The 22,157-nt window shown below is 47.7% G+C and overlaps 2 protein-coding genes across 2 annotated transcripts in view; one reads left to right on the top strand and one right to left on the bottom strand.

Moving 5' to 3' along the window:
* The window catches only part of LOC148502631 (uncharacterized), a 72,042-nt gene that overhangs the window by 22,215 nt on the left and 27,670 nt on the right, over nucleotides 1-22,157 (bottom strand).
* Nucleotides 136-20,972, top strand: LOC148502633 (uncharacterized). The gene is made up of 7 exons (XM_088449559.1): nucleotides 136-175; nucleotides 4,175-4,324; nucleotides 5,462-5,653; nucleotides 7,476-7,554; nucleotides 7,986-8,041; nucleotides 8,476-8,686; nucleotides 19,405-20,972. Exons 2-7 carry the CDS (start codon nucleotides 4,247-4,249, stop codon nucleotides 20,763-20,765), a joined length of 1,977 nt encoding a protein of 658 aa, XP_088305685.1. The 5' UTR covers nucleotides 136-175; nucleotides 4,175-4,246; the 3' UTR covers nucleotides 20,766-20,972.

The following is a 22,157-nucleotide window of genomic DNA, read 5'->3' on the forward strand; positions in this document are numbered from 1 at the left end:
CACCTGCTCCTACAGCTCCATCACTAGAGTAACAGCTGTATAGTCTAATGGTGTCCTCATGTGCGGTGACCGGCTGCCATATTCTTATAGTCTCCCAGTCACAGAGCAGAGGGGGCGGGGCCACAGGGGCTTTAGCTGCCATTTTGTCATAGATATTCCTGACAGCCGGAGCCAGGTAACGTGTCCTGTATATATTATATTATTATTATTATATAGGGGAGAGGGGACTGTACAGTGATATATGAGGGGGAATAACACAGCACCCAGCACACACTGATATGTGATATTATTATATAGGGGAGAGGGGACTGTACAGTGATATATGAGGGGGGATAACACAGCTCCCAGCACACACTGATATGTGGTATTATTATTATATAGGGGAGAGGGGACTGTACAGTGATATATGAGGGGGGATAACACAGCTCCCAGCACACACTGATATGTGGTATTATTATTATTATTATTATTATTATTATATAGGGGAGAGGGGACTGTATAGTGATATATGAGGGGGAATAACACAGCTCCAAGCACACACTGATATGTGGTATTATTATTATATAGGAGAGAGGGGACTGTACAGTGATATGAGGGGGAATAACACAGCTCCCAGCACACACTGAAATGTGGTATTATTATTATATAGGGGAGAGGGGACTGTACAGTGATATATGAGAGGGAATAACACAGCTCCCAGCACACACTGATATGTGGTATTATTATATAGGGGGAGGGGACTGTACAGTGATATATGAGGGGGAATAACACAGCTCCCAGCACACACTGATATGTGGTATTATTATTATATAGGGGAGAGGGGACCGTACAGTGATATATGAGGGGAATAACACATCTCCCAGCACACACTGATATGTGGTATTATTATTATATAGGGGAGAGGGGACTGTACAGTGATATATGAGGAGGAATAACACAGCTCCCAGCACACACTGATATGTGGTATTATTATTATTATTATTATATAGGGGAGGGGACCGTACAGTGAAATATGAGGGGAAATAACACAGCTCCCAGCACACGCTGAAATATTGTATTATTTAGGGGAGAGGGGACTGTACAGTGATATATGGGGGGGAATACCACAGCTCCCAGCACACACTGATATGTGGTATTATTATTATATAGGAGAGAGGGGACTGTACAGTGATATATGAGAGGGAATAACACAGCTCCCAGCACACACTGATATGTAGTATTATTAGTATATATGGGGGAATGGGACTGTATAGTGATATATGAGGGGGAATAACACAGCTCCCAGCACACACTGATATGTGGTATTATTATTATATAGGAGAGAGGGGACTGTACAGTGATATATGAGGGGGAATAATACAGCTCCCAGCACACACTGATATGTAGTATTATTATTATATAGGGGGAGGGGACCATACAGTGATATATGAGGGAATAACACAGCTCCCAGCACACACTGATATGTGGTATTATTATTATATAGGGGAGAGGGGACTGTACAGTGATATATGAAGGGGAATAACACAGCTCCCAGCACACACTGATATGTGGTATTATTATTATATAGGGGGAATGGGACTGTATAGTGATATATGAGGGGGAATAACTGCTTCCAGCACTCACTGATATGTGGTATTATTAGTGTTCATTCTAGGTCCGGCAAGGGGTATGTCACTCAAGCGCTCGCCTGCAAAGGGGGCATGATGCGGCCTGTTCATCACTCTTGGGGATTTGCCCAGCTAGGCTGCCCCCAAGCTCTCCTTTCTCTGTGAATATTCACCAGCGTTGAGCGCTGCACCGCAATTTTTCCCACCCGAGGGGCACTGCAGTCCGCAGGTGGGGTCACCACCTGGCATGATGTTTTAGCGGTTTGCCAACAGGGCGCCGCCAAAGGGGCAGGGTGCATTCTGCCCTTTGAAATTGGCCCACTAAAACAACCTAGTCAGAATGCTGTATTATTAATATTTAAAGGATAAGGGACTACAGTGATATATAATGAGGATTAAATCAGATGTTACCACAGACTGATATGTTGTAATAATATAAAGAGCTGTGGGAACTGTTTAGTGATACTTCAGCATGGAAAAACAGATCTCACCACACACTTATATGTGGTAGTATTATTATATAAGGGAGAAAGGATTTGACGGAAGAGTTTTTTAATTCAAGCGCGAAAAATGCAACCTTGCTGTGTCAAACGGCAGAAGGTAATGGTATTTTACTGTACAGAGGGAGTGGCCTGTGGTATCCTACACTATATAGGTGGAGCTGCCGGTGGTGTCCTACTTTACAGGGGGAGTGGCCTGTGGTGTCCTATACAGTGGTAGCAGCCTGCATTGTCCTACTGCACAGGAGGATCGGCATGTTTTGTCCAACACTTTACAGGGGGAGCGGACTGTGATGTCCTACTACCCAGGAAGAGCGGCCTATTGTGTCCTACTATACAAGAAGAGCGGCCTATTGAGTCCTACTGTGGTGTCTTATACAGGGGGAGCAGTCTGTAGTGTCCTACTATACAGGGGGAGCATCCAGTGGTATCCTACTATACAGGGGAAGCTGCCTGTTGCACTCTACTATACAGGGGGAGCAACATGTATTGTCCTACCCTACAGGGAGAGCAACCTGTGGTGCCTTCCTATACAGGGGGATCAGCCTGTTGCACTCTACTATACAGGGGGAGTGGCCTGTGGTGTCCTACTTTACAGGGAAGTGGCCTGTGTTGCCCTACTATACTGGTTGAGTAGCCTGTGGTGTCTTACTATACACTGGGAGTGGCCTACGGTGTCCTACTTTACAGGGAAGTGGCCTGTGTTGCCCTACTATACTGGTCGAGTGGCCTGTGGTGTCCTACTATACACTGGGAGTGGCCTACGGTGTCCTACTTTACAGGTGGAGCGGACTGCGGTGTCCTATTATACAGCTAGAGCAGCCTGCAGTGTGTCCTGCTATACAGGAGGAGCAGCCTTTGGTGTCCTACTATACAGGGAGAGCGGCCTGTGGTGTCCTTATATATTGGGGAGTGACCTGTAGTGTCCTACTATACAGGGGGAGCAGCCTGTGGTGTCCTACTATAGAGGGGGAGTGGCCTGTGGTGTCCTATTGAACAGGAGGAGTGGCCTGTGATATACTATACAGGGGGAGCAGCCTGTGGTGTCCTATACAGGGGGAGCAGGCTGTGGTGTCCTGTTATAGCAGCAGCTGCAGAGTAATAATAACAGTAATGAGTGGTCGAGGAATAACACATAATAGGTATAACATGTATGTATATACCAGATGATACATAACAGGAACTGGGGAAGGATGTGTGAGAAGGACACAGACAGGACATGTAATAAAGGGCTGCACTCCCTGAGCTGAGACTGTCTGTCAGGGCGTCTTGTTATCCTGAGCAATAGAGACTCTCTCAGAGACAGCCAGTGGCTGTGACAGTCCCCAGATCCTCAGAGTGTCACTGATTATCCCCCAGGACATGTCTCACCCCACCCTACGCTGCACACACACGGCCGGCAGGCTGGTCACACATGTAACATACATCTGAGGTGCGGTCATTTGTCATTTCATCATTTGTGCAGAGTGACTGATGGGATTCTGTATTGTGTAACCCTTTGTGTGTCCCCTGGGCTGCCTGCTGTCCTATCCTTGTGTTACTAACCTCTTCTGTTCCCTTCCCCTCCCCTGTGTTACTGACACCTCTGTACAGCTGTTACATCCCCTGTTGTGTGCTCTGTATTCCTACGTTACTTCCCCTCTCCCCATATCTGCACCCCTTCTGCTCTCCTGTGTACTCTCCCCTCACATCCCTGTTACCTGTATGACCTCAGTATAGTCACAGATTTTCTCCGTTTCTGGAATAAATGTAAAACAAAAGTAAAAAATCCCAACATCCCTAATTCATGTGTTTGTACAAGATACACGTGGAGCAAATTTCACCAAATCTGTGTCTGGGAGGAATAAGACCCCCGGCCAGGAGAGGAGCATTGGTGTAACCTTATACAGTACAGCATTGTGTGACGGCCTCTGAGGAGCCTTATGGGGCTGGGTCACAGGAACCTCTGACAGACACTGACCAGGGCTCTATGGCTGGGGGGAAAGGGGAGACTTACTGGTCACTCAGTGTTACATGTCTGACTGTGTTATGTGTGTTCTCTGTGATGTGTATTCTATTTATTCCTAGATAATCCTGCTGTGAGGAACCAGAGTCTTTATTACACATCACACGTTCTATATTCTCACTGATTCACTGAAAATGGACATGGATGAAAGTCACAGGACTGAGAGGATCTTACATCTCACCCTGGAGATCATCTACCTGCTGACTGGGGAGGTGAGAGGGTCTGGGGGTGTCACAGTGACATCACTTATATCTATAGTAATAATACAGGGACATGAGTGGGGAGGTGAGAGGATCTGGGAGTGTCACAGTGACATCACTTATATCTATAGTCATAATACAGGGACATGATTGGGGAGGTGAGAGGATCTGGGAGTGTCACAGTGACATCACTTATATCTATAGTAATAATACAGGGACATGACTGGGGAGGTGAGGGGATCTGGGAGTGTCACAGTGACATCACTTATATCTATAGTAATAATACAGGGACATGACTGGGGAGGTGAGGGGATCTGGGAGTGTCACAGTGACATCACATATCTATAGTAATAATACAGGGACATGACTGGGGAGGTGAGAGAATCTGGGAGTGTCACAGTGACATCACTTATATCTATAGTAATAATACAGGGACATGACTGGGGAGGTGAGAGGATCTGGGAGTGTCACAGTGACATCACTTATATCTATAGTAATAATACAGGGACATGACTGGGGAGGTGAGGGGATCTGGGAGTGTCACAGTGACATCACTTATATCTATAGTAATAATACAGGGACATGACTGGGGAGGTGAGGGGATCTGGAGTAGTATCACAGTGACATCACTTACATCTATAGTAATAATACAGGGACATGACTGGGGAGGTGGGAGGATCTGGGAATGTCACAGTGACGTCACTTATATCTATAGTAATAATACAGAGACATGACTGGGGAGGTGAGGAGGATCTGGGAGTATCACATTGACATCACTTATATCTATAGTAATAATACAGGGACATGACTGGGGAGGTGAGGAGGATCTGGGAGTGTCACAGTGACATCACTTATATCTATATTATTAAGCAAGCAACAGGGAGCTGGTCTCCGATATTAGTATCAGTCCCAGAGTCCTCACTGGAGTTGGGAATTATATGTTGTTTTCTTTCTGTCAGTGACACAAAGATGTTGGAGCTGCAGGAGATACTATATACTCTACATTTTTCTGTATATAGGAGATTGCTATAATATTTGCTTTAGTGAAATAGTCTTTTTGTATATTATGCAAAGTGATCATCTAAATAAACAGCCCCATTTAGGTGGAGTTTAAATGACTGTCTCATTGATGTCTCCCCCAATACACAGGATTACACAGTAGTGAAGAAGACATCCGGTGAGCATGAGACTCCCAGCAACCGTCCCCATGTGACAGGAGGACTGAGCAGGACCCAGAGCCCCATCATGGTGCCTCCACCTCACTCACTGATACATGAGAGACACAATGACCAGAAGATGCTGGAACTCATCAACAATAACATTCACCTGCTGACTGGAGAGGTGATTGCTGGGAATGGGACATTATACAGTAACACCAGGGGCAGGGGCAGAACTGTGGGAGACAATGGAGGCGCCTGCCGCCGGGCTCCAGCTCTGAAGGGGGCACCTCCTTCATTGTCCACAACATATTCACCCCACTTAGGGCTGTAATTATATACCCGGAGTGTACCGTCACGGCCGCCCAATACATGGCACCCCTTCCCAGTACCTGAGAAGCCATCATACACTAGTGGAAAGCTCCATGTCAGACCATCAGCTGCTGCCTTTGTCTATCTGTAGCCTATCTGCATGCACATTTCTATATTAGAGTGTCAGCGGGTATGACAAGGGGGGGCACCAAATTATAACTTGCCTCCGGGCTTCTCGGATGAACTTACGCCACTGACCAGGGGATGTGTCTGGGTGATAACTGGAGAGGTGACTGTTGGGAATGGGACATTATACAGTAACACCGGAGGATGTGTCTGGGTGATGACTGGAGAGGTGACTGCTGGGAAGGGGACATTATACAGTGACACCAGGGGATGTGTCTGGGTGATGACTGGAGAGGTGACTGCTGGGAATGGGACATTATACAGTGACACCAGGGGATGTGTCTGGGTGATGACTGGAGAGGAGACTGCTGGGAATGGGACATTATACAGTGACACCAGGGGATGTGTCTGGGTGATGACTGGAGAGGTGACTGCTGGGAATGGGACATTATACAGTGACACCAGGGGATGTGTCTTGGTGATGACTGGAGAGGTGACTGCTGGGAATGGGACATTATACAGTGACACCAGGGGATGTGTCTGGGTGATGACTGGAGATGTGACTGCTGGGAATGGGACATTATACAGGAGATGTGTCTGGATGATGACTGGAGAGGTGACTCCTGGGAATGGGACATTATACAGTGACACCAGGGGATGTTTCTGGGTGGTGACTGCTGGGAATGGGACATTATACAGACACCAGGGGATGTGTCTGGGTGATGACTGGAGAGGTGACTGCTGGGAATGGGACATTATACAGTAACACCAGGGGATGTGTCTGGGTGGTGACTGGAGAGGTGACTGCTGGGAATGGGACATTATACAGTAACACCAGGGGATGTGTCTGGGTGGTGACTGCTGGGAATGGGACATTATACTGTAACACCAGGGGATGTGTCTGGGTGATGACTGGAGAGGTGACTGCTGGGAATGGGACATTATACGGACACCAGGGGATGTGTCTGGGTGATGACTGGAGAGGTGACTGCTGGGAATGGGACATTATACAGTAACACCAGGAGATGTGTCTGGGTGATGACTGGAGAGGTGACTGTTGGGAATGGGACATTATACAGTAACACCAGGGGATGTGTCTGGGTGATGACTGGAGAGGTGACTGCTGGGATTGGGACATTATACAGTAACACCAGGGGATGTGTCTGGGTGATGACTGGAGAGTTGACTGCTGGGAATGGGACATTATACAGTAACACCAGGGGATGTGTCTGGGTGATGACTGGAGCTGTGATTTCTGGGAATGGGACATTATACAGTAACACCAGTGGATGTGTCTGGGTGATGACTGGATAGGTGACTGCTGGGAATGGGACATTATAAAGTGACACCATGGGATGTGTCTGGGTGATGACTGGAGAGGTGACTGCTGGGAATGGGACATTATACAGTAACACCAGGGAATGTGTCTGGGTGATGACTGTAGAAGTGACTGCTGGGAATGGGACATTGTACAGTAACACCAGGGGATGTGTCTGGGTGATGACTGTATCATTGTGTGTCAGGTTCCTATAAGGTGTCAGGATGTCACTGTCTATGTCTCCATGCAGGAGGAGGAGTATATAGAGGATGACAGGGGTCTGTACAAGGACGTGATAATGGAGAATCACCGGCCCCTCACATCACTGGGTAAGACGAGACTGTAATTTATTGTACAGGGGAGAGCAGGTATGGGGGCCTCCTATATACACCCATCACCTGATAATCACATATATACAATGTACTCAGGGCCTGATTCAGCTTTGGGAATAGAGTGAGAATTAGCATGTAACTGACAATCTTGGTGAAACCATGCTGCACTGCAGGTGCGGCAGATGTATAATGAGCAGTGAGATTTAGAGTTGGAAGGGAGGTGTCCAAACTGACGTCTAAATTGCAGTGTAAAAGTAAAGCTGTGCAGTATATGTGGGCTACATGCAAAAGCAGCCAGTATTTACCCTAAATGCAAAATAATGTATGTATTTGCACCCCTTGCATTGCAACATGGTTTGTCCTGGTTCACAGTTACATGCTCTTTCTCACTCTGAATCAGGCCCTCAGTCACTGTGTGTTTCCTACAGATGGACTCAGTAACAGAAATACTCCAGAGAGATGTCCCCGTCCTCTTTATTCACAGGATTGTACAGAGGAGAATCACAGGACCCCACAGGAGCATCAGGTAGGTGGGATTTAGGGTCTCACCAATATACCAAAGTGTCTTTATAGGATCTGTAGGAAGCTGTGTGTGTCTTATTAACCAGAATTCTTCTAATTAGTGTGATTTAATGAAATCTGACATTTCTAAATTGTTATTTTATTGATTTGTGGGTTTCTTAAGGTGAAAGTCTGGCTAATATAAAGGCAGAAGATATAGAGGGAGAAGAAGAGCCGTATGTGACTGATATGAAGGCAGAAGATATAGAGGGAGAAGAGACGTATGTGACTGATATGAAGGCAGAAGATACAGAGGGAGAAGAAGAGACGTATGTGACTGATATGAAGGCAGAAGATATAGAGGGAGAAGAAGAGACGTATGTGACTGATATGAAGGCAGAAGATATAGAGGGAGAAGAAGAGACGTATGTGACTGATATGAAGGCAGAAGATATAGAGGGAGAAGAAGAAACGTATGTGACTGATATGAAGGCAGAAGATATAGAGGGAGAAGAAGAGACGTATGTGACTGATATGAAGGTAGAAGATATAGAGAGAGAAGAAGAAACGTATGTGAGGGGTGATCAGCAGTGTAAGGAGGAGGAAATCCCTACAGATATCAGCACAGGTGAGTAATAAACACTTACTCAATCACTACAACAGTACAAACTAATCAGGGAAATGTATCTGTCCAGTGGTGGAGTCAGGAGCCATCAGCCCCTATTATACTGCTCTCCTCCTCACATTATGTCACTGTGTGATACCAGCCCAGAGATCTGACCAGTCTCCTCCCCACACTCTCTGGTGTATCTCATACATCAGCAGCCATCAGCCCCTATTATACTCCTGCTCTCCCACTCACATCATGTCACTGTGTGTTACCAGCCCAGAGATCTGACCAGTCTCCTCCCTGCACTCTCTGGTGTATCTCATACATCAGGAGCCATCAGCCTCTATTATACTCCTGCTCTCCCCCCTCACATCATGTCACTGTGTGTTACCAGCCCAGAGATCTGACCAGTCTCCTCCCTGCACTCTCTGGTGTATCTCATACATCAGGAGCCATCAGCCCCTATTATACTCCTGCTCTCCCCCTCAATTCATGTCACTGTGTGTTACCAGCCCAGAGATCTGACCAGTCTCCTCCCCACACTCTCTGGTGTATTTCATACATCAGGAGCCATCAGCCCCTATCTATTTCAGGGTCCATAGGGGGTCCACAGGGTTGACCTTGGGATATAGGTTGGGAACCAAATCCGGGCACCACGCAGTTAAAGCTTTTAGCTCCCAGGATGCACTTGGGTCCACTCTCCCTATAACCCCACCCCCAAGCCAGAGGCACCTCAGTTTAAGTTGGTGCCCGGCCGGAGTCGGGTCACCGTTAGTGCAGGGGGAGCTGATTAGCAGCCCCTAAGCTTATTTTATTTTTATTTTTTAGGGACAAAGTTTTTTCCAACTTTGGACTCTTCAGAGCGGCAGCGTTGGACTGTCCATAGGACGTCTAACCTGCCGCTCCGTCACCCCGCTGGCGCTGAGACGCCAGTACAGATCTGGGGATCTCAGCGGGACCCCAGAGTCTGTACTAGCCGGACTCTGTGGGCGCCCAGGACTGCTTGCGAATCCACGGGGAGCATGTAAGGTCGCGGATCACCGCTTGCGGTGATCTGCGCATTTCAAATGCAGTCCTGTGCCTCCGGTCTCTGGGGACAGACCGGAGGCGCCGGCAGTGGCGGCGGGCCCCCCATACCCCGTGTGTCCACTAGACCACCAGGGACTTAACGATCGGCGCAGGGAGCCGGCTTCCCTGGGGTTAATAGCCGGCCAGGGGAGCAAGCCTTCCCTGTTACAGCGGCTCCTCCCCTCAGCTCAGCTCGCCTTTCAGTATTATAGTCTGGCGTCGCTGAGCTGCTTCCTCCGCGGGCTACGCTTCTTCTGAGGTCTCCAGGTGGCCATTTTCTATGTGCAGCAGCAGAGCTTCGGAGATGGCAGTGAGTCCAGTCCCCCTGCGTACCGCACCATCAGGTCAGTGTACACAGCGCTGTAGCCTTCCCAGACACTGAATCTGGGCAGTTGAATGCAGTGACATAGTGCAGTATATTATATGACATGTTTATGTATATATATATGTATATATCTGCATGGTATGTGACTTATGCTAGTGCTGACTGTCTGTACTTTATTATCTCACCTGTCAATATATATCTATCCCTTTTCTTTATCTGCCCTAATACAGCTGTACTTAGGGTGGTTCTGAGGCCTCACATTTATATACTTGTTAATATTTGTGAGGTTTGTCACATACTGTTGCGTGCTGCACGTTGCCATATTTTCGATGGAACTGTGTGTTGCATACGCTGAAAATGTGTCCCTGCAGCTAATTTTGGCATCAGTCAGGACCAGTATATTGCTGCTTGATATTTCCGCCAAGATTGGTCAGATATGTCTGACCAGGAGATAGAGCGTTATACTGCAGCCATTTTTACTATCCTGCAAGTCATGTGCTGCAGGTGTTAGTGCGGAGGATTTGACTCATAAAGGGTTCTGTATGCGGCGCCATCTGGTGCCGAGCCCCTTACACGACCCCTTTGGGCGGTTTGTTTTCTTGGGATCCTCTCAATTGCGGATCGCCGGGCGGGCCCCATTGTTGTACCTCACCTGGGGGTTACTTCACCATACTGCCCTCTTCATCTCAGGGTATCTCGCAGTTTCTTGCACTCTTCCCCTGTGACACAGACTACCGCTCCCTGCAGGGGTTTTTCCAAGTATATGAATTCCCCCTGGTGCCACAATAGTCTGTCATTCCCCTTGCAGGGATTAACACAGCCACCCTGGGTGGATGTCGTTTTCTATGAAACGCAAATTGGCGTGGTTGGCGCCCTGTGGTTACTTCCCAGTTGGCTCTGCCGTGTACTGGATACTGTTTTGGGCTCTTTCCCTCTTACACGGGGGGAAGCCTATTTCAGGTTTTATTATCCCTGCTTTAGGGCTGGTAGCAGGTCCATTCTGGTTAGAGTGAATGTTGACCTGCACCTGTATCATACACCCTCCGTCTTACGTGCCTTCGGGTTCCCTGTTGCTGACTAGCGGTTGGATCGCATGGCGGGACTCTGGCTGTTGCCAGATACGAGGTATTACAACAGCGTTTGGCCTCCTGTCCCAAATTCCCTGAGGGTCATCACGAGACCCTCCTGGGGTGGATGGGCGTGTTACTCATCTCATTACAGATGTTACTATGCCTCCCATTCCGGCGTGGTCGGATTCTTCGGATCCATAGGTGGTAACTCTACCTGAAATCAGTATACTCGCTTTCAGGGGTTGTTACCCATCCTACCATGGCTATAGCATGGTTGGTTAATACTATTGCATACTGAGCTGATGCATTTGTAATGTTTTTTCCCTTCCAAAACGTCTGGGGTTCAAATGTATTTGGTCGCTCACGTAATATATGCAGTTGTCATAGGTGGAAATGCCTATATTGGATACCAGTCTCCTAACTTTCAGAGTTCCGGTTGCGACTGTATCCTCCGTCATACCCTATGGCTACGCTCTGGGAATGCAGAGGTGCAGATACCATCTATAGGGTAGATCTTGTTTGGTCCTGACCTTGACAAGATTGTAGTAACATTGGCAGTATTACTAACGACCAGTTTACCGCCTTCAGCTATGCCCACTACAAGGCCTCAGACTAAGTCTGTTAAGTCTTTGTGTCCTCTGGGTCAGCTGTAAAGGTCTGTTTCTTCGTAGACTGTCGGCCTCTACAAGGGCCGACATATCCAGTCCCGAGCAGGCCTGGACTGCCAGCCGATCCTGCTTCTGAACCTACGGATATATCTTCAGCCTGACGTGACAGGCCTCCCACTGGGAGATAGCGAATTTCTCAGTTAGCCTGGTACTAGTGTCAGGTTGCCGCGGCTACGTGGGTAGGAGGATACGCCCTCTCTTTGCTCAGGCGGCCTCTTTACATGTGATGGTACGCGGGCCCTTATTCAGACCCGAACAGGGCCTTACAAATCCAGAAAGCTATACAGTTGTTGCGGTCAGTGGAGCTGATGAGGCCATCCCCACTTTCTCAGCGAGGGACTGGTTGTTCTGCTTTCTTTCTGGTGTGGCTGAATGGTTCTCTTTGGCCTATTCTCTGTCTCAATTCCCTGAACCAGTTCCTAAAGCTACCTGGGCTCAGGAGGCAATCCCTATGCTCCATCATACTATGTTTGGAACCTGGGGACTTTATGGTATCACTGGATATACAGGACGCCTGCTTACGGGTACTTACAGAGACCTTTCCTCAGCATGGACTGAGGTTTGCTATATCACAGCAACACTTACAATTTTTCGGGCTCTGCCTCTTGGGACTGTCCTCAGCCCCACAGGGGTTTACCAGCGTTTTGGATTTTCTGACAGTTCTCCTGTTCAGTATATCCCAATGCTCCTGTACCTGGACGGTCTCCTGCTCTTAGCAGGATCACCGGGGTACTTTACTGCCAGATCAGGATGACCGTGGCTTCTTCAGGGTGCAGACGTTTAATCAACGGGGAATAAGTCCTCCCTCTCTGGGTATTCTTCATCTAGGAGCCCTGCTGGATTCTCAGAATCTGAGAATTCTTCTGGCGTAAGACGGAGTCTCCACTCTTCCATTAGGAGTCCATGGATGTCTACGCAGTCGACATATGTCTTTACACTCTGGGATGCATGATCAAATATTCAGTGTCTGCCTTTGGAAGGGTGGAATGGGCTCAGTTCCATTCCAGGCCTTTCCATAATTGGCTTATCTCCAGATGGAACGAGTTTTTTCTGTCAGATCACTGTTCGAACGATGTGCTCTCTCCGGAGGCAAGTCGGTCCCTTTCCGGGTGGCTATGGCCATCTCGTCCAGGGTATTCTTTGCTATGGACAGTGTCTGGTTCGCATCCATTTCAGTGCAGTTGGACGTCTGTCGATTCTACCCTGTCAATTAACTTGTTGGACCTTTAGCCTGTCTTGGGCCTTCACTCTGGCATAACTCTTGTTTCCCGGTGAACTTGAAAAGGTTCAGTCCGACAGGGTCAGGACAGTGGCTTCCTTTTTAGCAACACTGTTGGTTGGGTGGCAATGACAGGTATGTCACACATTCGGACATAGTCCGAGGGTCTCCTCCCGACCATCTTGGCAGCGTTCATTTCAGGAGCTCTCCATTGGGAAGCGGGAGTCCTCAGTCGTCACGACGTGCATCCCGGGGACTAGTCTCTTCCCCAAGAGAGGTTTCATCTCCTGGTGAGCAGGGGGGGCCCCTGAGGTGGCCCTCATGGCCTTCTGACTTTATCACACTATGGTGTTACAGTCCAGCTCTCGGGATTCTGAAGCAACTTTCAGTGACTCTTTGTCGGTGAAGTGGTCCTTCCACTTTGCGTACCTGTGTTCTCCGGTCTCCCTTCTTCCTCGAGGGAAGTGTTTCAATCAAGACGGAGATGCTTTCCTGCTGGTGGCTCCTGACTGCCCCAGATGTCAGGGGTACTTGGATTTTCGGATTCTCTCCATCGATACTCCATTCCTGATGCTTCACTGCCCGGACCTGTTGTCTCAGGGTCCTTGGTTTTGCCAAGGACCTGGGTCGTTTGTCTTTGACTGCGTCCCTACAGTGGTCTTACGGCTTCCCTGGCTTTGTCATCGTTGGAATGATTAGAGCACATAGATCAGCTTTTGCTGGGACCTACAAACAAACTGTGGCAGCCATAATTCTTATGGTATTGTACCTGTTGATACAATCCTCCGGTGTCCAGGATTTCCAGATATTCTGGCATTCCTTCCGGCTGGCTTGGGTTTCTCCCTCGGCCTGGCCTTCCTGACAGTGCGGATCCCTACACTGTCAGTAGGGTTAAGATATGGAATTGCTCCACTCTGGTATCCAGTTCATCCTTTGGAGTGTTTTCTGGATTATGCCTCCTTTTGTCCTCCCTAGGGACTCCTTGGGAGTTAGTAGTGGTTCTTCGTTCCCTCCGGGGACAGTCAATGGAACCGCTGGTTGTGATAGCCATTACATGGTCTATTGCTTAGGCTCTCTCTTTCTCTCAGGGTGTTTATATCAACCAGGAGAGTGTCTGAATTGGGAGCGTTCTCATGTGGTTCCCTCTTCTGGAGGGCATCATGTCAGGGTGTGAGTTGCTCCGCCCTGTGTTTCTTTTTAAAGTGGTTTTTAGGTACCATATTCTGGAACTTATGGTACGGCCATTCAGTCCCCAGTCCTCTCGGCTGGTGTGGCCTCATTGACTGTGGTCCGGCCTCTTGGGATTTATGTGATCCGTTCAAGGTCCTTACGGAAATCGGACCCCTTATTGGTGGTCTGCGATTTCTGGTTTTCACAGGAAAGGATGGCCGGCCTATAGCCAAATGTTGGCTCGATGGCCTTGTATGTCTTCCTCAGGGGCCTACCCATGGGTAGGCCTTTCTGTTGAGGCTTGTTTTCTCGGGCCATGTAACCCTCGAGGGCGGCCCGCTGTGGCGCCTCGCTGTTTTGCCTTACTAGGTGACCACGCCTTTTTAAGGTTCTAGGCATTGGTTTCCTTTGCCTCTCAGGATGCTTCCTTTTTGGCGACGGATTCTCCTCTCAGCACAGGAGCGTCCCCACCCTTGGTTGAACTGCTTTGAGACTGAAGTAGAAAACAAGAGATATGGTAAGAACTTACCTTTGTTATCTCTGTTTCTACGAAGTCCATAGGGTCCACAGGGCGCCCGCCCTGACGCACCTGGCTTCGTATGGGCTGTGTGGCTGGTCACCGGTTTTCCATCTCCCATTTCTGTGAGTATGGTTATTGAGTGTTCCAGTTTTCTCTCTCTTTTTCTCTCCTCCTTCGGCCTTTGGCTACTTACAAACTGAGGTGCCTCTGGCTGGGGGGTGGGGTTATAGGGAGAGTGGACCCAAGTGCATCCTGGGAGCTAAAAGCTTTAACTGCGTGGTGCCCGGATTTGGTTCCCATCCTATACCCCCAAGGTCAACCCTGTGGACCCTATGGACTTCATAGAAACAGAGATAACAAAGGTAAGTTCTTACCATATCTCTTGTTATTCATGTAAATATTCCCCAAAATGGCGACGTCTGTGCATTTCCAGCTTCTCTTTCTGTACATCCCATGGATATTGCGCATCTTTCCTGTAAGCCTAGAGGCAGCAGTGTCTTGGTCACGTGCCTTCAGCTTTCATGGTCTAGTACAGGCCTGGCCAACCTGTGGCCCTCCAGCTGTTGTGTAACTACACATCCCAGCATGCCCTGCCACAGTTTTAGCATTTCCTTATAGCCAAACTACAGCAGGGCATGCTGGGACTTGTAGTTTCACAGCAGCTGCAGAGCCGCAGGTTGGCCAGGCCTGGTCTAGGTTATCAGAACACATTATGGCCCTCATTCAGAGTCGGGCGCTTGATGCAAGTGATCGCTCTGAGGGTGGCCGCTTGCATTTTTTAGTGCGGCCTCCTGGTCGCTAGCTGAGCTGTGGGTTACCACCCACAGCTCTAGCGAGCGACCAGGTTAATGGTCGCAATGGTCAAGACCATCACGACCATCGGGGCATGCGACGAGATCCTAAGGTTGGGTCTCGGCATCCGCAAGCCCCAGGGAGCTTCCTGCTCTGATCGAGCAGGAAGCTCCCCACTGACATCACTGGTGATGTCAGTGGGGCCGCCCACAAACGGTCAGGTGTTCCTTGAGGAACGCATCCGTTTGCTCAGCCACCCCCCCTCGGCCCGCCTCCCAAACGGGGCGAGCTGTCACTCTCCATCGTTTGGTGCGAGACCCATAGCGATGGAGCGCCCGACGCTAGTCGGTACCGACGTGCGCATGCCCAGTAGTAAAACATCAACCCGGTTGCGAGCGCTCAGCGCTTGCGACTGGGTCTGAATGAGACCCTATATCTAAAGTATATGAGATATACTCTCCAGTGATGGCTCAAAGCAATCTCCAGCGCAAGTAAATTATTAACACAAACATGTCCGCACCTGTGTTACCCATATTGTCCATTTGGCCTAATGACGCCTTTGTCTTTTGGTCTTCATGCATATTGGAGTTTCCTGTTCATGCCTTCCGTACTAAGGAGACCAATCATGTAACACGTCATGTTTAAGTCACAATAATTTTGTATTCCTTCATAATGACTAAATATACTGTAATAAGTGTCAGGCTTATCACAGGAGGAATGTAATTAACCTGTTACTGTGAAATTGAAATTCTATTTAATTTTGGTTTCCTGATGTGATAACTGATGTAGAGTTTGGGCTGGATCCCTGCTGTGATATATACATTATCTGTATGTAAAGAACCGATGTAGCTCTGTAAGGTGTATACGCTCTGACTATCTGAGAGGAGAGAACCTGTGTAACACCTTCTATGCTTTGGAGTAACTGTCTTTGTATAGACAAATCCTATGAGCAATAAATATCCAATTGCCCCAGACACCTGCATCTGCTCGTATCCTGTGACTACCAGAGAAGCACCAAACACTACTTCCAGCTGTTCTGGTTTGAGCCCAGTGTCTCCAAGCTCAGTCCCTCTGCCAGCTACCATGTGCCAACTGGTCCACAGTGAGAGATCAGTGGCAATTAGCCAGCACCACCCAGGAGGCATTGGGGGGAGTCAGTAACAGGCGGTTGCTGACAGTCCCTAGGAGTATTAAAGTAAGCCCAAAATAATTCTACAGTCACCTGGAGGAACATCTGACACTTTGGGGCTTGTCACCTCCACTCACAATCTGTGTATCCAGCAAAGGCAGTGATCGCGGTGTTGACAAAATATGTGGGTCCCAGGGACCCTCCACTTTAAAAAAAAAATGGGGTCCTACCTGACCATTTCTAGGTCCCATCATAATTTATGCTTTAGAGCTCCCCATATGCCTCTCAGACCTCCCCTAACCCCTTACAAATGATGCCACACAGCCATGCCCGGCCTTTACACATTATGCCGCACATTAATGCCCTTTACACATTATGCCGCACAGCAGTGCCCGGTCTTTACACATTATGCCGCACATTAATGCCCGATTTTTAAACATTATGCCACACATTAATGCCCCGTCTTTACACATTATGCCATGCAGTAATAGACCTTACAAATGATGCCACACAGCCATGCCTGGCCTTTACACATTATGCCACACATTAATGCCCTTTAGTCCCACTATGCATTGCCCCAGTAGTAGTCCCCCCCATGCATTGTCCCTAGTAATTGACTCCCTATGCATTGCCCCCAGTAGACCCCCTATGCATTGCCCCAAGTAGGAATCCCCCTATGCATTACCCCTAGTAATAATCCCCCTATGCTTTATCCTTAGTAGTAATCCCCCTATGCATTGCCCCTAGTAGTAATCCCCCTACGCATTACCCCTAGTAGTCCCCCTATGCATTGCCCCCAGTAGTAATCCCCCTATGTATTGCCCCAGTAGTAATACCCCCATTCATTATCCCTAGTAGTCCACCTATGCATTGTCCCCAGTAGTAATCCCCCTATGCATTGCCCCAGTAGTAATACCCTCATGCATTATCCCTAGTAGTCCCCTTATGCATTGCCCCCAGTAGCAATACCCTAATACATTACCCCTAGTAGTAATCCCGCTATGCTTTATCCCTAGTAGTAATCCCCCTATGCATTGCCCCTAGTAGTAATCCCCGTATGCATTACCCCTAGTAGTCCCCCTATGCATTGCCCCTAGTAGTCCCTCTGTGCATTGCCCTCAGTAGTAATCCCCCCTATGCATTGCCCCCAGTATTGGCGTCACTCACACCTTCAATTGGGCCTAATGACCCCTATGTAGCCCAGGCCTTGTGCCCACCTATATACCTACAGGCCTATTGCCTGAAATTATTCCACGGGCCTAGTGCCCGACAACCCTGGTGGTCTAGGGAAGGGGGTAAATAACGGTGGCCGAAGGCCGCCTACCCATAAGGTGGAAGAGGCTTCAGTCCTCAGCTTCAGTCTTCTGCCGTTGGCCCATCCTGGCCAGCGGCACCGCCTCTTCCTTTCTTCCTCCTTGATCACGCCGTCTTCTGGCCTCTTGCGTGGCCGCCGGAACTGTTGCCGCGCCGCTCTTCTCTTGTCTTCGGAAGGTCTTCACTCCTCCCCTCCACCACCGGACTGAACTTTCCCTCTCAGCGGCGTCTGATTCAAGACACCGCGATTGGCTCGTCGCTTCTGCCTCCGATTGGCTGCTGGACCGCGAGCCGTGTTTGGCTTGTGGCCAGTGCCAAACAACCGCCGCTTCTGGGCAGCGAGCTCCGCTTAGCTTGCGCCTGGAGCCAAGCTTCTCCCGCCGCCACTTTACCACTGACGCTGGTGGAAGGGACCAGGCGGCCCCTTCACCAGGTACCTGCCATGGTGGCTTACCCGGCGCTGGGAACAAACACTATCCCAGCGCCCGGCACGGATGCTGTGCCGATGCTGGGATCAGACACTTGATCCCAGCATGGCTTTCCACAGCAGCAGCAGCCAATAACAGACAGCATTGTGTCTTTCTCAGGGGGACGCGCTGTGCTGCAGCCAGCTGTCAGGGATTGGCCACAGCACAACGCGTCCCCGGGGACCCGGCTACTTGTTAAAAGTGAGTCCCCATTGCTCAATAGCGGGTAAAATACGTTCTATAGCGCGTATTTGCGAACACTGAAAGGACAGTATAGGGATTTGTTCATATTTTGGTCAAAACATTTAAGCTTGTAATCCGGCATCAGGAGTTCCTAATATTCTGCTAGTTACTCTATGACTGATCCTTCATACACCACTGACTTGTAGTTACATCTTTCTTGTCTCTCAGCTACAGAAGCTAATTGTGAAACAAAAACCTATTGCCACGCGGCTGGTACCATGTAACGTATGGGTAACATCCAGGACTGGCCTGTTTTATTTTGTTTGAAAATTGTGCCTAAAGTCCTGAATGCTGTCAATCATGCCGATATGAGGCTGTTTTGTGTGTGGCTCACTAGCCTATGCTTGTTTAGGCGTTAGCCTCTGGATCTGGGAGGTGAGCACATGTTACCAGCAGTCTAATGGTGTTTGATGTATATACAATATAGATACTTGCAGGAACCTTGATACTGGGCTGTAAGCTTAAATGTTTTGCTGAAGTCCTTGTGCTTGGATTGCTAGATGTACCCAGGTTTGTAGTGGTGACTCCAATGCCGACAACAATTGTCTTTATGTTTTGTATTAGAATAAACATGTAACCCCTGTGATAGCTATAACATAGCATAATATGTGACCGTTATACATTGTACCATGACACAACGGAACTTCCCCATTTGTTACTAATTTGGGGACCTGTCACCGTAGTCTCTATTGGAAAACTATCCATGTTACAGAGAAACAATACTTTTTTCATATATTTAATTTATTCCCAGCAGATGGATGTAACAGAAGGAAGATCTCAGAGGGACATCACATCTTATCTACAGATGGTGACATAGAAGGTCACAACAACACCCGAGATTCTCTAGGACAAAACCCTAACACCACAATTATACATCCAGCACCTCACAGTGCACATGTGTCATCTGATCCCTCTTATTATGGGGAATGTTCTCCTGATACCCCAGATAGTGGTACACCTATTATAGCTCATGCAGTAGATAAAATGTATTCCTGTTCCATAGATCCCCAACAGAACACAAAAGTCATTAATGACCAACCAACTAAGACCAGTGCAAAGCACCATACATGCTCTGAGTGTGGAAAATGTTTCATCTATAAATCAGCTCTCGTCACACATCAGAGAAGTCACACAGGTGAGAAACCGTTTCCGTGTTCTAGGTGTGGGAAATGTTTTACACACAAATCAGATCTTGTTACACATCAGAGATGTCACACAGGTGAGAAACCATTTCCATGCTCTGAGTGTGGGAAATGTTTTAAACATAAATCACATCTTGTTATACATCAGAGATGTCACACAGGTGAGAAACCATTTTCATGCCCCGAGTGTGGGAAATGTTTCGTCTATAAATCATCTGTTGTTATACATCTGAGACGTCACACAGGTGAGAAACCGTTTCCATGCTCTGATTGTGGGAAATGTTTCAGAGACAAAAGATATCTTGTTAGACATCAAATATGTCAAACAGATGAGAAACCATTTCCATGCTCTGAGTGTGGAAAATGTTTTACAAGAAAATCAAGTCTACTTAGACATCAGAGATGTAACACAAGTGAGAAACAATTTCCTTGCTCTGACTATGGGAAATGTTTTACACATAAATCAAATCTTGTAAGACATCAGAGAAATCACACAGGTGAGAAACCATTTCCATGCTCTGAGTGTGGGAAATGTTTTACCAGAAAATCAGTTCTTGTTATACATCAGAGAAGTCACACAGGTGAGAAACCATTTCCATGCTCTGAGTGTGGGAAATGTTTTACCAGAAAATCAGTTCTTGTTATACATCAGAGAAGTCACACAGGTGAGAAACCATTTCCATGCTCTGAGTGTGGAGTATGTTTTACAAGAAAATCAAGTCTACTTAGACATCAGAGACGACACATAAGTGATAAACCATTTCCTTGCTCTGACTGTGGGAAATGTTTTACAAGATTTGATTTATATGTAAGACATCAGAGAAATCACACAGGTGAGAAACCATTTCCATGCTCTGAGTGTGGGAAATGTTTTACACAGAAATCAAATCTTGTTACACATCAAATAATACATAAAAAAAACGAGCTGATAGACATAAAACACAATACTTTAAGCAATTCAAATGCTTAAAATCTTTTGGCTAATTTATTGTGTTTGAGGGTATGAAGTTGTGGATGCTGATGGTCTAAATGCCGACCGTCGCCATCCCGACTGTCTAATCCCGGCTAGGCTCCAATGACAGGTGTCGAAATCCCGACAGCTGTCATTTTACCTTCGCCGGGAGCCCGATGCCCGGCATACTGATCGAAGGTAAGCCAGGCACGGACAGCCGTGGGAGGGAGGGTTAGGTTAGGGGCTCCCATGGGGACAACCCCCCCCCCCCGGGAGACTTAGGGGTAGGCTGCGGGGAAGTTGGGGGATAGGTTTAGGCACTTAGAGGGGGGGTTAGGAGCGCCTAAGGAAGGTTAGGAGGGGGTTAGGATAGCGTTATTTATCTTAATGAACGATCAGGATTATCACCTCTGCCGGGCTATTGCTGTCGGGATTAAGTATTACACACTGATTCCGTTTTGAGTACCAGTAATAGTAGAATGGACAATACACAGCGCCATCAGTGCACAAACATTGCTACTTTTTTTCACATAACAATCAACCTTAATAAAAGGAAAGTATATATCACACAGTCATGGACAACTGAAGGGAACAGGGAGGGAAAGTTGTATTTTGTGTTGCTAATCAAAAGCAAGTAATCCTCAGCCTCCTTGTACTCTAGCTAAGAGATCCATGTGGTGACAAATACCCAATGTCAGTCCATCGTGGAGAACATCACATCTTCCATCTGATGTTATACATATGTGATGTAATGAGTTACTGTAATTGTCATTACCTGTGTGTGATGGGGATCAGTGAAGCATAGATTATAGTAGCACACTGCCTGTTATATACTCACACACACACAGTGCTATGTATGTCCTCTCATCACTCTGCATTTCATTCCACTGACCAATTGGCTCAGATGTAGTCTTATCAGCCAGACTATATCTTACCAATCAGTCTTAGGGGGCAACTAGCTGAGGGGGCAACTAACTGTGGTAATACACAAAGCATGCAATAACTAAGTGTGTTTTCTAAACAAGTGAAATAAAAACAGTGTAACAAACATTGATCACCATATGTGACCAGGCAATTTCGTATTCAAACCTGACATTTGTTTATGTCCTGTCCTACAAATTTCACCTTTTAATAGAAAAAAAACATTTGTTAAAAATTTGGTTTTTTTTATATCGCTCAATGGTATCTTCTCTAATGATATTACATCCATCACTCTCCCTGTATATCACCCCTCTGTATACATTCCCTCCTCATTACTCCCCTCTTATAAACACACATGAGCTTTTCCTATATCACTCCATGGTATCTTCTCTAAGGCTATTACACCCATCACTCTCCCTGTATCTCGCCGCTCTGTACACATTGCCTCCTCATTACTCTACTCCCCTCTTATATACACACATGAGCTTT

This window comes from Taudactylus pleione, unplaced genomic scaffold, assembly GCF_031769625.1.
Source record: "Taudactylus pleione unplaced genomic scaffold, aTauple2 ptg000488l, whole genome shotgun sequence".
Lineage (NCBI taxonomy): Eukaryota > Metazoa > Chordata > Amphibia > Anura > Myobatrachidae > Taudactylus > Taudactylus pleione.

Bases quoted from the DNA above. Each gene is read 5' to 3' on its own strand.
- LOC148502633 (XM_088449559.1), top strand. From the start codon at position 4,247: ATGGACATGGATGAAAGTCACAGGACTGAGAGGATCTTACATCTCACC. The intron at 8,042-8,475 runs GATTGTACAGAG...ATAGAGGGAGAA, and splicing joins CCCGTCCTCTTTATTCACAG to GAAGAGACGTATGTGACTGA. The intron at 8,687-19,404 runs GTGAGTAATAAA...ATTTATTCCCAG, and splicing joins CCCTACAGATATCAGCACAG to CAGATGGATGTAACAGAAGG.